The 16,244-nt window shown below is 40.8% G+C and overlaps 1 protein-coding gene across 15 annotated transcripts in view; it reads right to left on the reverse strand.

Annotated features, from left to right (window-relative positions):
* magi2a (membrane associated guanylate kinase, WW and PDZ domain containing 2a) overlaps nt 1-16,244 on the reverse strand; it is a 246,757-nt gene that overhangs the window by 73,823 nt on the left and 156,690 nt on the right. For all 15 annotated transcript variants that reach the window (XM_078941916.1, XM_078941915.1, XM_078941914.1 and 12 more), the window contains 3 exons: nt 11,522-11,641; nt 4,784-4,999; nt 2,112-2,322 (listed from right to left, as the gene is read on the reverse strand). In XM_078941916.1, the coding sequence (XP_078798042.1) occupies nt 2,112-2,322; nt 4,784-4,999; nt 11,522-11,641 (547 nt within the window). The remainder of the gene's footprint in view (nt 1-2,111; nt 2,323-4,783; nt 5,000-11,521; nt 11,642-16,244) is intronic.

Consider the following 16,244-nt stretch of genomic DNA (forward strand, 5'->3'; position numbering starts at 1 on the left):
TGATAAATGAAGGAGCTTGTCAGCCGCTGAGCCAAAAGAAATGAACTTCAAATCATTTTAAGTCCCTTTCAACTCTTTTCTGTTTGCATCTTTTTTCTGCTTTAATTTCTCCTGTCCTTTAATCCTTTTTTTACCTTCATCTAGAACTATTTATAACATAAAAACTACAGTTTGCTCCTCTTTCTTTGTCCAACAGTCTCTATAGTTTTTAATCATCATCAGAGTCTCTCCTTTGCAGCCCTTTCTCACTTTGTAAAGTCCCTCTTAAAGCTTCCCGGCTTCAAGGTAAACGAATCACTAAAGTGAAAAAAATGAACATCTTGGCATCTCCTCATCTCCTGGACCTTTGGCACAGTTTCAGATCCTCCGTAAATGAAATTGCAAAACTAATTTGGGGCTACGAAGTCTTTTTTTTTGTATAATTCATGTCATGACATTTTTTTTTGCCTCCGACAGCTTAGGAAGAGGAATGGTGACCTCAGCACATGCTCTGAAAGCCGTAGTCACATGGTGACAGGAGCTTTGGGTTTTTGGGGTGTCCGGGCCCGTGGAGGGTCCTAGAGAGGAGCGGCTGCATCTTAAGGGGAGGGCAGGGGTATCTTACTGTTCCCTTGAGGCTTGTCCAGCCTCCTTAAGGGACATCATAAAAACTGGAACGTATATTGTCTTGCGTGTAAGTGTATTGTAAAATATTTATGAGTTTTATGTAAGTCACACCACAAACCCTGAGCTAATGCCGCACGCATGGACTGTGAAAGTGCCACACACACTACGCTCTGATCTTCAAGTTTCTTCCTTTCTAACAGTCAGGCTGTGGTTAATTCCAATTGTCACGTGAACAGCACCAAAGGGCTCTGTGCAGGTCGAAGAGTTTGGGGAGTTGAAAACATGAAAAATCTGTTCGACGTCCCTGCGTTTCATCTACCTCACCCTTACTGAAGTCTATGTCACACAGCAACTATGAACATTTTGCACATTTTCCATGTATGACACTTCGGTCTTTCGTGATAGATGTGTGATAAATGTATTTCATAAGTGTTTTTTGCATTCGCCAGTCTTCAATGTGCACAGAGGTCTGTCAAGGGTTTCGGCCAACGGGTTTTGAGCTGTTTTCGTCAGTTTAGAGTTACGCAGTTTATGCGTATTTTAGGTAGTTTACACGCAATTATCACGTATAATTTACGCAGTTGTGATTATTGTATACGCAAATTTGTGGCTTCCCACGACCGTTCCACGTATGTCTAGCTGACTTTTCGGGTGTGTACCATCTATGTATGACTTTCATATCGCGTATACGGAGCACATATATCACATTAACATGACCTAATTGACGCACGAATCACTAATGAATTGCATAGAAACCGCGCAATAATCACCCACGGTTCATGTTCCAAGTAGATTTATGTGTTCTTTGCGTGGTTCATTCGTTTTCTGTGGTTTTAATGTGGTTTATTCGTGATAAATCTGTGAACATTTTACTTAAAGACCTCAACTTTTCTCACGTTTTCTACGTATATTCATTTAAGACCAATTTTCCTTCATGCAATATGTGCTAAATGTACATAGTGTCAGTGTGACACGGGCTTTAGAAAGGCTGCTTTGTGCGGATATGAAGCACTTTACAGTAGCTACGTTTGCACATTTTTCACCCGCAGACAGCCTGTATCTATCTGTAAGGGCAGTTGTGACTAAGGTTTTAGGTTCAGTCTAATACTGTCATCCATTCATTTACAAATCAGCAGAAGTTTTGGTTACATGAGGTGATGGAACACAAGAATCCTCTCAATTATTGTCCAGCAATCAAAACTCCCCTCCACAGTTTCACTGGAGCTGGTCATCCCCAACACTCTTTCTGGTATAACTGAGTTCTGAGGGTTTTTTATTGGGATCTGTGAATCTCATTAGAACGATCCTGAATCCATTTATTCAGTCTGTGTTTTTCAGAAACTAAAGCAAATATTGTAAAATCAGTGAACATCGGGAGCAGCAGGGAAAACTGAAAAAACGTTGTTGTTTTTTTTATAAAGTCACTTTAATTCTTGCGTTTTCTTAAAGCTAAATACTAAACTGTGGAAGAAAGTAGATGTAGGTGTAGCCATGACAACACTCACTCAATGAAGTAGACCTCTCCTTTCTCGGTGTATGCCATCTCCCAGTTGTCTGGAAGGGGCCCTAGCTCGTCGTTCTCCTCCAGCTTGGGCGCCGTCGCCTTGGGGGACTGTCCGTCTTCTTTGGGAGCGTCTGCTGGGCCGTCGGCCGGGTTGATCTGCGGGGGGAGATCCCCTGAAGCGTCCGTGCTCTTGTCCTCATGTTCGCTCGACTCTGAGGGCAAAACGGCCGGATGAGTCCGGGGGGTCGATCGACTCCAAAGAGGAAAGGACAGTCAGGGAGGAAGAGGAGGGGGATTAGAAAAGTATGAAGAAGTGTGGTCTCAGGGCGGAGATGGGACTGCAAGGGAAGAGACTAACGAGGCAATACTGAGAAAGAAGGAGGCGGTTATGCCCCACTTTGAGCTGTGACAGGGTGTGAAAATGTCACAGAGAGAAAAATGGGAAGATGGGAGCTACCGAGAGTGCGCTCTTCCCAGGAGACAGCTGGTGCAGGCGAGCGGAGAGGCGACAAATGAAAACCGGGGATTTAAAGATAATCTATGGGAGGGGAAAGCGAGAGTTAGTGATCTGCTTAGATCACAGCGCCTGCTGTGCTCTATTGATTCCCTCAGCTGCACCGGTCAGCCCACATTCTGTCCATCCACAGGCACTCGTCTCCTCCTGAGCTGAGAGCAGCAGAGCCGCTTCTCTCTGAAACCCCAGTGGTGAAAATGATCGAGCAGGCCAATCCCCACTGACAGGAATCAGCTGAAAAACATCCCAGGAGCTCCGTTCAGGCGTGGTTTAGAGAACATCTGCATCCAAATGGACTGTTTTCCATGATAATTGGCCCAACTTTTATCTGTCTGAGCTGTTTCAGCTTCAGAAAACTCATTCTGTGATCTAGATGTCACTTTTGATTATAATTTTAGGTTTACATTTACAAGTTCACAAATCAGTGAACTCTAAGGCTAAATATGGAATAAATTCATTCAAATTGAACATTTGTTTTATTTAGAAAAAAAGAGTTTCACAAAAGCTAGAGTTTTCACCGGAAAAGTGAAACTTTAATTAATAAAATTAGAAATTCTAACATTTAAAATGACCTGAAAGCTGTTTTTTGCTCCATTGAATGGAAAAAGGTTACTTTAAAGGAGGTTTTAGCATTTTATCATCATTATTTTCAGGAGAGAAATTTTGTTTTATATATTTTGATTGTGTAGGTCTTTCTTTTGCTTTTTAAATAATGTAAAGCACTTTGAGTTACTTTAGTATGATAAGTGCTTTATAAAAAGTTCTATTTGAAAAGAAATCACTTCATGGATTTTTATAAATCAGTTTTGTATTTTATAAATGAAGATTGATTTAATTCATTGACTTTTTAATCTAACCATCACTTGTAATACTTTCATATTTTTATTACAATGTCTCAAAAAATATTTGCAATTGTAGCAAAAGATGACAAAGAAACATCTTGAATCTCAAAAACAACAAAAATCTAATTGTTGTAAAACAATAACAATTTCTGACAAATATTGTGATGATATTTTTGTTGAGGGAAAATACGCTAAGCCTCTTAAACTTTTGCAAATGCAGAACAATTTAATCCTGTTTGTAAACAAAGTTAATTGATATTATTTTAGACAATTTCATAGAATAATAGAAACAATATTTAGAAAAATGTACAGAAACAGTTATTTAAAGAATAAGTCAGGTGTACTGCCATATTTAAAGTGTCTCACCTTGTTTCAACTCTCTCATAGAAAAAAACAAAATCTCATTCTTTCACCAACTTTCGTCTCTCGACACCAACCCGCATACGATTCAATAAACGTCAAGCGAAGTAGCTGGCTCCACAGCTTTAGGAGAACTCATGGTACGACTGCAGCACCTGGACTTCAGTTCAGAAGGTTTCTGCTGCAGGAAGGCTTTCCTGCAGCCATCAAGCCGCGTCAAAAGTCACAGGATCCATGTGTGGTTTCAGACTCCCAATCCCAAAAGTCTCTCTAATAAAGCTCCTCTTATGATCCTCAATTCATGTGATCATTGGAGGCGCTGAAAGGAGTCCTCTGTGTGTGAGGGCTGGAGCGTTTTAGCCACAGAAAGTGCAAAAAAAATAAGATATAACTGTGTCAGAACAAAACAGGACGGATTAGATAATTGTGTCTTTTCACGTGTAAATACGTTGGTCCTTTTTTTTCTTTAAAAGACGCCTCTCTCTCACGGCGGAAAATGTCAAAGACGTGCTGTCCCCGTTTGTCCTCAGCCGCCTGTGGAGCGTGGGTAAATTACACAGCAGTATATGTGTTCGCCTCCTGGCTATCAGCTCCATTTCAATAATGACACCCCGCAAATGATGTCAAATTCTCCAGAGCCATGACATCCATTCTTTTATCATATGCCGATTTTAGAGTTAATCACTTGTTCACCAGTGAATTAGAAATCCAGGGTGTAAATATCAACCTATTAAATATTACAGAAAGATATTTGTATGACCAATTAAAATCAATTTCCAGGAAACCCATGGAAAAGAGGTCTATTACTGTCTCTGTTGCCTGGCAACCGGGCTAAAGGATACGGCTGCTGTAAGTTAAAGCGGCGAGCTCCTCCAGAGCGGGACTTCAAACCCGGCTGTCATAAAGGAGCTCGGCTGACCTTTGCTTGGGTGTGTGGAGGTGGTTGTCGAGGCTGACCTGGGGTGACTGCAACGCCGTTGCCGTTGACAATGGGCTTTTCCTCCTCCTCCTCCTCGGGGGGCTCGATGCTGGCCTTTTCCATGTTGCTCACTGACTTGTTACGCTTCCTCTTGCCCTCGGAGCTCGGTCTGGCGCCCGGCAGCAGCTGGTCTGTTACATTGAGCAGCAGAGTGCTGGGCTCGGCCGGAGGCTTTGGGGTGCCGTAGAAATGATCTGTGGGTTAAACAGAAGCGCTTTACTAACTTTATTTCTGCAGAAACGCGTCACGCTTGGAGCACAACCTACAGCATGGAAAGCACTGATCTTGTGTGACGGAAAAATACCTGTGAATAGTCTAAACCTCGTGTTATGGAGGGCAAGCTTAACAAGAGAGATGAGACATCATGATCCACATCTATACAAAAACTGCATAGAAGCACAAAGTCTAAGGCGTGTTACCTGCCCTCACCTCCCTTTTGACCTCTCCCTGGCTTCTACACACCCTCACTCTCTCCCTTTCTGCTCTTGCCACCTTGGTCAGAGCTGCATGGGATAAATTCAGAAAATAAAACACATATTTTCCAAGATGGCAACTTTTTTGCTGGTGTTATCTCCATAGCAACCATTTTATTTTTTGATGACGAATAGGTCTTTGTCAGTTGTTGAAGAATCGGCAAAAGTACATTTTTGGACTTCCTTAGCAACGGAGGTTTTTGTTCAATTTTCACCATATTGCCGTAACATATGCAAACAATAAGGGAACGCCACTATTGTGAGCTCACCACACTAACACTATTCAAAATTTATAAACCTTAAAACCAACATTTTTCCCAAATTTCCCCATGATGCTCGAGGAGTTAAGAAGCGATAGATCAAAATCCCTAAGAAAAGCGAATTTGTAGAAGATAGCTAAGGAACCTTTTCTTGGACTGCAGCTCCTTCCAAGGTCAGAGGTCAGCAACACTTTGGTTGGTGGCGTGTGTGAAATTTTGTGAAAATCACTCAAACCAAAGTTTTCTTTTGCAACATTGTGCAAGAATGCAAATATTGCCAAGTTTCACATTTTGCCACAAAATGGCAGTCAAACTGTAGGTCCTGTGGCCATCCCATAATAAGTTTAAAACTTCCTTTAGATAATCCCGACATGTGTGTTTTGGTTTTATTCCTTGATTTTGAAATGTTTTTTAAGACCCATAAGAGATTTTGACCCTCTATTTAAGAGTTTTACTCGTTATGATGTCATGTTTTTGCTAAAATGCGCAGTAAGAGACAAGAATTGCTAGAACCGTCTGGTCCTTGCAGTCCAGGACTGCTGTGGGCCATAATTAAAGACACAATTACAGGAGATATAGTGAAGAGGGATTACGTTTGTCACATAAGACGAGCTGGGTGAAGTGTTTTTTCCTCTTTTCTCACGCGGCTCTGTGTCAAATCCCGCTAATCCGTGAGCACACAAGCCGCAGGTTCAAGATGCAGTCGTGTCTTACGATCATATTCCTCCTCATGAGGATCCTCGCAAAATATTTGCGAGCGTCTTGACCCAGAATCGGTTCAACGTGGAGCCATTTCCATTCTTTTTTACCGTTGATTATGTTGTTTCTGCCAAGTAATTCCATCTTCTGCTTTGCACATCAATCACTTACCAGGCCACGCTCTGAATTCCCTGGCAAACTGCAGTGTGTTTCTGCGGGGCTTGGACGGAATTACAAACATCTCTCCCACTCAGTTTTGGCCTCTGGTTCGAGCCAGCTACCTGCAGGACCTCTGGGAGCTGCAGTTTTTGACTTGGCACTGACTCAGCCGCCCCTTCTGCAGTCGTACGAGGATTATTTTGGGATTTACCATCATTCAATGTGAATACTGGCAGCAGTCCCCTCTCCTGACAGTCTGCATCAGTCACTGGGAAAACCTAATAACTCCGTGTTTAGGGATTCAGACCTGATTGAACTTTCCAAAGGTGGAGTTCACTGAGACCTCCTGGAAGGTAAAGGAGGAGCAGTGAGTAATAGCCGGAGAGATTCATAAGAAATATTGATTTCATCTTGAAATCTGGGCTGCATGGGAGCCCAGTCATTAGCGCCGTCACCTCACAGACCAGAGGACCTTTTTACATTAAAGTACGGCCATATTGCCGCTGTAAAAGACATCAAGAAGAACAAAAGTGTCTACAAAGCATAATTACGTGGCAGCATTGGCAGGTTTTTTTGCCTAAAAATACTGTAATGGTTGCCCTTTTGTCCGTTCTTTTTAGACATATAGTCGAAATAGAAGTTTTTACGCTTGTCTGAACATAGTTTGTCCTTAAGTGCCATTTTGTAATGGAGTTTCAGCACCTTTTTAGTAAAGATATTTAACATTATTTTCAAGCTGACCACTAGATGCTAGTATCTGTCACATGGTTCTCCTTTAACCTAATAACATTTGAGCTTTAGCTTAACTCTGAAGGCCGTATCACACAGCCAATTTGTACATTTTGGGCATTTTCCACGTATGAAATTTCAGTCTTTCGTGATACATCCCTGGTATACGTCATTGTCGTCCATGTGCACAGATGTCAGTCAAGGATTTTGGCCAACAGGTCGATGCATGCAATTGGTTCGAAATTTTTGGTTCAAAAGTACGCAGTTTGTGCGTACTTTATATAATTTATACGCAATTATTACGTAAAAATTACGCAATTGCGCGTGATTTCTGCTAGATGCATACATAAATTTGTGGCTTTTCGTGACTGTTCGACGTTTGTACAACTTTTATATCACGTAACATATCTGGAGGACATATCACGTAAATTACGTAATCGACGGACGAATCACTAAAACATTGAATAGATACAGTGCATATAATTACGCAAGCTTCATGTTCTACGCTGATTTACGTGTTCTTTGTGTGATTTTTTCGTACTTCTTCCGTGGTGTTAACATTGTTTATTTGTGATATATCTATAAAGATTTCAGGTAACGACCACGACTTTTCTTACTATGACCAATTTTCAACCTTGCAATAGGCACAAAATGTACTTAGTGGCGGTGTGACCAGGCTTTAAAATAGCTGCTTTGCGCTAATATGAAGCACTTTACAGTAGTTACGTGTGGAAATCCAGGGGGATATCAAGATGAATTTGTCTTAAATGTTGAAATAAAAACCCTACAAAGACTACAAGGAAGGACTTAAAGACATCAGATGGTTTTATTTTGTCCAGATGACCTGCTGGAACCCGTCAACACTGCAGATGCTGGACAGCACGCGGCCCTCCACGAGGAGAGGAGTCGCTATAAAGAGATTATGTGGACTGTCAGGATTAATGCCACTGAACCGCAGGCAGAAATCCTCGAGTCCTGACAAGTTGAAGATTTACCTCTGAGGATAAAGACAGCTTCATGCACAAAAGTAAAATGTCACACACCGTCACTGAATCGGAGCTGAAAAGTGCTTCAAAAGACCATGCAAAAAAAAAGAAAAAGGAAATAGAGACTTAGTCTATCTAAAAAACGGATTGTTGAAACAATAAAATGTTTCTTTGTTTGGTATGTTTTGGATGGGCTCACTTTAAAGACGTTAATCAATCAGAAGATTGTGAATTATTATAAAGTTTGTAACATTTGATTCAATATCTATTTAATCCGTCTTCGCCTACGAAAGACCGGGATGGGCTCGGCAGCCCCGTGACCCCGAAAGGGATAGGACGGGTTTGGAAGATGAATGAATGAATCTATTTAATCTAGGAAAAAAGATTGTTTACAGGTCAGGTGTATTCTCATAAACTTTCTCCAGGTATTATCTTTAGCCTTAGTTACATGCACCTGTAGGGGGTGTTGACCCGTGTTTTTGGGTTGTTCAGGCCCGTGGGGGGTTTTAGACCAAAGCAACCGCATCTTAAGGGGAGGACAGCTCTCTTGAGGCTCGTACGGCCACCTCCAGGGACATTATGAAAATGTAACATACCATTGTCGTGCATGTGGTAGGTCTACCATGGAGTATTCATAAGGTTGATGTAAGTTACACGCACTTATGACGTAAGGGTGATGTCGTGATAAAGGTGTCCTTACGCCACATCATAGTTGTTAGTAAGATGCGCGTGCTGGCTTCTTGCTGACTGAACGTAAATGCTACATGCACCGGATGTGTGTACATGATACACAAGTGCCTGTAGGAGAACCACACACGCCTCTCTAATTGTGACGCCTGCGTCTCACCAACTACACTCTTACTTACTCTAAAGCTACTTTCAAGCAACTTTGACCGATTGGGGACTCAGATTTGATGTTGTCGTATGGCTAGCGTCCTTTTCAAAACACGGAAGTGCCAGCTGTTTCAAAATCCATCATAAAGGAGAAATTCATAATTGTGCTCGGCTGGAATTCTATGACACCAAGTCTTTCATATGTTAGAATAAAGCTATGAAAACAAAGATGGGGCAAGTTTCCTGAGATCTTCAACAGTCCATACCAGGAAAATTTTGTTTGTCTTTCTCTATTTATTTTTTAATTACTGAACTGTACATTTGTCTTTGTGGGATATATATATAAATTCCAAGGATCAAACTTCTTATAAAGACTAAATTTTACACTGACCTTATTCTTTTGTCACAGGAATGCAGACAATATTTGATTAAAATAACTTATTTTACTGATTTTTAATACACACATCACTGTATAGGCAGAAGATGGAAAGCTATTTGAGAAAACCCATCCAATGAAAATCCTATTATTTCTGCTGTCTGATCATGGACCGTCAGAGACAAAGACAGCGGGAGACATGGCAAACAAAAAAGTCTAGCAGAAAAAAAAAAGAAGCTCTTCTGGTTTCCAGCAGTTTGAGTGACAGAACAAAAAGCCTCCCTCCAAGTTGAAGATGCAAACAACAAATACCTACAGACATGGTTTTCAGTCTTTTTGTTTTGGCAGAGAAAGGCCAAAAACAGCAAAGAAGAGTTAAAAACAGAAAGTCTTTATTTTGCTTGAAAACTTAGCGCTCAATTTACATCAGTTTGAAATTTTCTGTAACAGTGCTTTATCAGAACAAACAGCTGCTTGGCTGGATTTTATATTATTTCCCCTCACATTTCAAACAGGAAGTACCTGTTGTAGTCCTGATATTTGGGCTGCTTGGGTCGGGCTCCATGTTATGAAGCTTAAAACCAGAACCTACTCAAATTGGCATTTAAAAAAGAGAAAGAAAATATATATGAAATGTAATAAATAACTAAAAAATAATAAACACAAAAACAAAAAGGGGTTTATCCAAATATACACCCTGGTTATCTGAAGATAAATGACCTCTTATTGTAATATTAAAGCCTGTCCATCACAAAAGGCCTTCAGCTTTCATCTGTTTGCTCAGTTGTTGGACAGGACAAGATAAAAGACAGAAAAGAAAAGCCTCACAATTTTAGTCTTTCTCACAGAAGTCTGCAAAACTGGGAAAGTGCTAACTGATCACACAGAAGCAAGTCTGAAGTAAGATACACCGTTTATGATGATGAGCTCACCTCATTATGTGGCTTCAAACGTTTGCTTCATTTTCTTTTTATTTCAAAAAGACATATTCCCCCAAAAGGCCGTTTTTTTCTATCCTCTGTGTTCTTCAGTCTCACGGTTCTTTTATAAATACTGAAGTGTTGAGCAGGAGCCTTTTTTGATTTTTTTTTATTAAAGCCAAACAGCATTTATATAATCTGCCAGGTCCACAACTGCCAGCTGGTTCTGTTTTCATGCTTTCTTCTATGGATTAAGCAGAAAAAAACACAACGGTGACTGTTATTTTATTTCTTTCAGTTTTGGTTTTTTTTAAATCGTCTTTTTCTGTAAACCTTGCTCACACTAATCCCCCTTTCATCCCTGAAGAAAAGGGTTTTCTTGGTTGCAGACCTCTAAAATGCTGAAACGAAGCGGGCTAACAGCAGATATGGGCATGCATCTTTTAGGACGTCCTAACCATCATCATTCAAAATGTAAATATTTCATTAAAGTAATAATTTAGACTCTTGGACTTCTGAGGTCAAAGAACCAAACAGCCGCTAAAAAAACCCCCAACATAATCGCTATTAAAAGACCACTTTGAAAATAGATCAAAAGATAATTGGAGTGGATCTTTCATGTTCAAGTACCTCTATAACCAAACTTTATTTGTTAAGCAATAACTGGATGAATGAAGGCCACGAAAGCACAAAGAAGAAACTCTGTGTCCCCCCATCTATCATCAAAAGCAGATCCTATCACCAAGAGGAGATCTACTCTCCCTCTGTCAAAGCTATAAAGCTGACCCTCTGGTTCAATCTCTTCTTCCTCCTCCTCCTCCTCCCTGGATTTGCAGGTGCAACAGAAGAAAGGGCTATCTATATGATGGCAGGGGTCTCCTGAGAGATAGTGGTGCCTGGGCAGACCGGGGCCCAGGAGAAAAGATTGAATGTGTCTGCTAGGTTTGATTAGGAGAATGAAGGTGCTCCAGGAGCTCATGCTGGAAGACCGAGCCAAACAAAAAAACAAAAAACAAAACAAAAAAGTCTTGTGAAGCAGGACGGTGCAGCTTTTCCACCTTTCAGAATCCACAGATGGATCTTTGGAGTGTCCTTCATGAGTGATGGCGCTCTCTTCTCCACAGAGACGGGTAGGTGGAAGTGTGCTCGTCACACGGACAACAAATGATAAGCATTCATTCTGAGAGCTGTCTGTCTCTCAGGAAAAATGCCTGTCGTGTCAGACGCTAAAAAGATTGGAAACATCGCGAGGACAAACAACAGTCGCAGACGCCGTTTACCTTCGTATGTTCCGCTTTCAAGCAGGGCGCCGCTTTTCTCCAATTCCATGAACCGGTCGACTGTCACAAAATTATAATCCACCCCTGGCACCTCTCCTTCTTTGGGCTGCCGGGTGGTGCCTGTGGGAGAGGACAACAGGAGTTAGAGCTTTGCTGCTGCGACAAAAATGTCTTTTAATGCAAACCCAAAACCGCTCAAAAAAGACAGCTCTACCCAAAGTGCCTCTTCATTTGTTTTCATACTTTTGTCTCTTTCCTCGCACTTCGCAGGTGGGGCAAGGAAAAGCAAAGGCATAAATTTGGTAAGTGATGCAATCTGGACGCCAAAAGGTGAAATCAAGTCAATTTGCATGGAGCTGGCAGCATGCTGGCGGTCTCCCTGACAGGGAGGCTCCAGAGCTGCCTGCTGACCGTTCTCTGCTCTGTAACAGCAGCGTTTTAAGCCTGATTTACTGACTGCCAACTGAAGCCAACAGTGGCTCAGGCTCTGTGAACGCAACGTTAAACAAACGGGTCTCTAAATACTCTCTTAGCCGTGAGCTAATGAGACTTGTTAAAGCTGATCCCAGCTGTGATAACACCCAGTACTAAACCCCTGAGGTGCTGAATGGGCTTTTTTAAACGTCGAACTAAAAGAAGAAAACGATCAAATTAAATTATTATAGCTAACAGTGCAATGCAAGGCCATCAGGTAAAGATGGGATGGAACTTGTTATTAACTCTGTTGATGCATCAGTGAGACACATTTCAAACCCACTGGTGGAAGACGGTCCATAAATGCTAATTGTTTAAACCAAAAAATAACTGTACTTGGTTGAAGAGGAAACGAAAGAGGAACTGTTCGTTTTTCCAAAAATAGGAAGAGAGGTTCTTGTATCTGCTGCTTCCTCTCATTCTGAAAACCCTATTGGGATGAGCAGAGGAAAAAAGACGATGTTCTCCACAGTGTCAGTCAGGGGCCTCTTATGACTGCATTTAAGGTGTCAACCTTTAAAAACAACAAATGTGGGAACAACACACGTTATACAGCTGCTGGACAGATGAACAGAGTTGGTGAAGCATTCATTACGTAGTTAAAGCCAAAGCAGGACTCGTTGCATTTCAGGTCTTTTCCAAAATAAAATTCATTAAACTTGATACATAGCATATGATGTCAAATGTAAATGTTGCCAAATGACCTGAAGATTCTGAAGTTTGATGCAACCAAAACAATTAAAGAAAAAAAACTATTACTATTATTAACTATTATCATGGAGAGGTTGACTTGAAAGGAACAAGAAGACCTGAGGGTAGATGGAAGATCATCATGAAGGTGAGGTCCCACATGTTCACATTTGAGTTTCAGGTCTTTTACGCCGACGCGTCAGCTTCAGTGTTTACGTTCTGTCAACGACCGTAACTCTTCAGTTGTCGATGCAATCAACGGAAAACCAGTGGATTCTGAAGCAGAGAAAAGCAGCTTTGCCCTGATATGCAACATTTTATGTTTGTCAAGTGTTGAATATCGGTGCAAAACCTGATATGAAAAGCTGCTTTTCTCTGCGTCAGAATCAGCTTTTTTTTACGTTGATTATGAAAACGGTCAAAGATTTGGGTTTAGTCAAAGAGCACGTGTTATTTAGATGTCATGGCAACATCTCCACTCTTTAATATTTATCTCAAATCTCCTAAATTTCCTGAACTGTTGAGCAAAACCTGTTGATCACAAAAAAAGGTGGTTATTGCGATTGTTCTAAATTGTAACCATCAAATGAATACATTCAATAAAAAAGGGAAAAATGTTCACACTTTCAATAAACTGCTTGTTGGTTCTTGATCTTGATAGAATCATCATTCGTGTAAAACCTTCACCTGTATGACTCAGAGCGGGGATGCATTGATGTTCAGGGTGAAAAGCAGCTTGTACCTTCAGGCAGAGTGAGCTGTTGCAGCTTGGGAGAGTGGATGAGCAGCGGGGGGCTTCGCGTGTTGGAAAAATGATTGTCTGAAACGCGTCAGGGTTTCATGCGCCGCCCCTCCATAGGAGAGCCTCCTCGTGGAGTCTGTCAGCACCAAGGCTTGTGTCAGATTAGCCTCCCCGATGGAGGAGCTGGTGACTGAGAAGCATAACGTTTTGGATGTTGTGGGGCTGTATTAAGCAGCATCACTTAGGTGGGGTCTTCATTCTGGAGTAGCAATTTTCAAAAGGAGGACAATGCAACTGTATATGGGTCACGGCTCCCTATAAGAAAAGTGTGCGCTCGTACCAACAATGACTTTTGATGCATCATTTTGGGTTTTATTAGGGTGAAAAATGGCGTTCATGATGTAGTCAATGGTGAAGATCTTCTGTCTGCAAATCCCTCCAGATGTGTTTCTGGGCCAACGGAGGAGTGCACTAAAAATAGGCCCGCCTGTCTGCCACAAACACATTTTGTTGTTTCAAGTGAAACAAGTAAACACAACCCCTACAGCAAACAGATGTTAAAGAATCGTACTTTGTGAAGCAGCTAGAGGTACAAGTAAAGGTTGAAAACCCTTTCTGCATAAAAAAGGCAAAAGATTCCTCGAGTGTTAGGATAAATAAAGGCTAAATAAAGTCAGGCTTTTAACGGAAGACTTTAACCTTCACGTCTACAAGCTTGGAACTGATTATCAGGCTCTTCATTCCCATGTTTGAAGACATTACATACTCAACTTGACATAAAGATCAGGTACATACTGCTTTGATCCTTACTTTTGTCTTGTTCTTTGATCTGTAAAAACACTACTTGTTTAAAACTCCTTCTAAAACCGGTTTTGGAATAGAAATTTGAGAAATGTATGGAAAATGACCAAAACTGGAGGAGTTGTGTGTGGGTCCTCCCACAAACACATTTTGTGGGGTCCTCCCACACACAACTCGGAGTCAGAAAATTTTAGCGTGTTCAGAATTTGGAGTTTAAAGTCATAATTCTGAGATTAAAGTCAGAATTTTCTATGCCTTTTTTTGTGTCCATGGCCCTAACCCTCTTCCGTACTGGAGAGACTTACAGTCCTAAAAAAATGATTTTTTTTTAAATGAGATTTTACCCAGAATTCCAGGTTGTCAGTCAATCAGTGTTGGGGACAGTTGAAAAAATAACAGGACAAATGAACAAATTTTGATTTCTGTTTGTCTTTTTTTAGAAAAATCCAACAGCAAAAAAAAATGTGGGCAGGACTTATTAATGTTAGAGGGAAATGCAAGAAATCAAAACAAGTGACAAAGAGTAAAAATTAGATGGTTAAGAGAGAAAGCTCTCATCACAGCCAACACAAGGACCTGTGCTCATGCACAACGCATCAGAATCGCTTAGAGATATTCTTTTGGTAATAAAATCCAGCCGCGGAAAAGCTAACTCTCTGGAGCACATCAATGAACTTTGAAGAGCAGGCGAAATAAAACAGCTCACGGCGGCCTCACACAATCTCTGACAGCAGAGAGAGAGATTTGAAACAAATGATTTATTTCCACTGAACATCCCGCAGCATCTTTAAGAGAAGTGGTGCTGCGTACGAATGATGGAGAGACAAAGGCTCTTCAGAGCCGCAGGTAAAGATTAGACTGTGTGCATTCCAAACAAATCCTCTGCAAACACAAACCCGCTGACGTGTAAAAAAGAAACACAAGAGACGGTGAGATGTCACACAAACCTTTGTCTCTGATTTCTCTGAATGTAAAAACAGCAGAGGAGCTAACGCAAAAACAAAAAGCATGGCTATAGTGCAACAGGTGATGTCACATTTTGTGTACAAAAAAAGAGCAGACAAGCACAGAATCATCTCTCTTTTCTGAGTTTAAAGCAACACGTCCATTTTTTTTCTTTTCTAGTCTTTTCTCCTTTAAGGCAATCTTTGCAGACAAAAAGAGGGGAACAACTATATGTATTATTCCATAAACTAAATTGGCTATAAAACCTCTCAGTTACTTAAAAGCTAAAAAATAACCCATGTCAAGAGAAAGAGTTTTATCCACTTTTATTGTCACAGTCCGTAAACTGGTTTATCTGAACCTAAAATTACAAACTTTTTAATAAACATTTGTCTTTATTTTAACCCTTTAAGAACCCAAGCTGACATAACAGAAAAAATGGATTCACTACATAATTTTATTTTTTAAGAGAAAAGGGGTCTGGGTTCCTATGAGTTACAATAACTGGTTATCTTGACTATGAATCATTTCCTGGAAGTTAGGAGACTTAAATAAGTAGGCGGTACTCTTCTTTAACAAGGTCTCTATGACTAAATCTTTTTTATTTTTCACATTTCTGAAAATATTGAGAGCTTCCTGTTTATTAAGCTGCTCGTGTTTTTATTGCGACCAGGTGCATTCAATTTGTAATAATTGGTTATTACAAATTGTGATAATTGGTTGTAGATTCGTTTAAAATTGAAATGGACCAGTTAGGGTGGAGCTAATGTTGAAACCCATTGATTGGCTAAAGGTCATTAGGACTAAAAAAAAAAAGCTTCAAGAAAGCGGCTGTATTCCTCTTCTCTTCAAACAACATTAAATGCTTTGCATATACAAAATACCAAAAGCCAAGTGAAAAAAAAAACAAGCTGCCAGATGACCTCCATTGTTGTTGTTGTTCTTCACCGCCGTGACGGTCCAACTTTGAGTGGAAACGCTAACCTGAACTGCCTTGACCCTTCTAAAGCGGACGGGACCGTACTGCTCAGTGGCTATAGAGGCGCTGCTCTCCTCTTGATCTCCTGGAGG

Source organism: Oryzias latipes, chromosome 23, assembly GCF_053564925.1.
Source record: "Oryzias latipes strain Hd-rR chromosome 23, Olatipes_Hd-rR_3.1".
Taxonomy (NCBI): Eukaryota; Metazoa; Chordata; class Actinopteri; order Beloniformes; family Adrianichthyidae; genus Oryzias; species Oryzias latipes.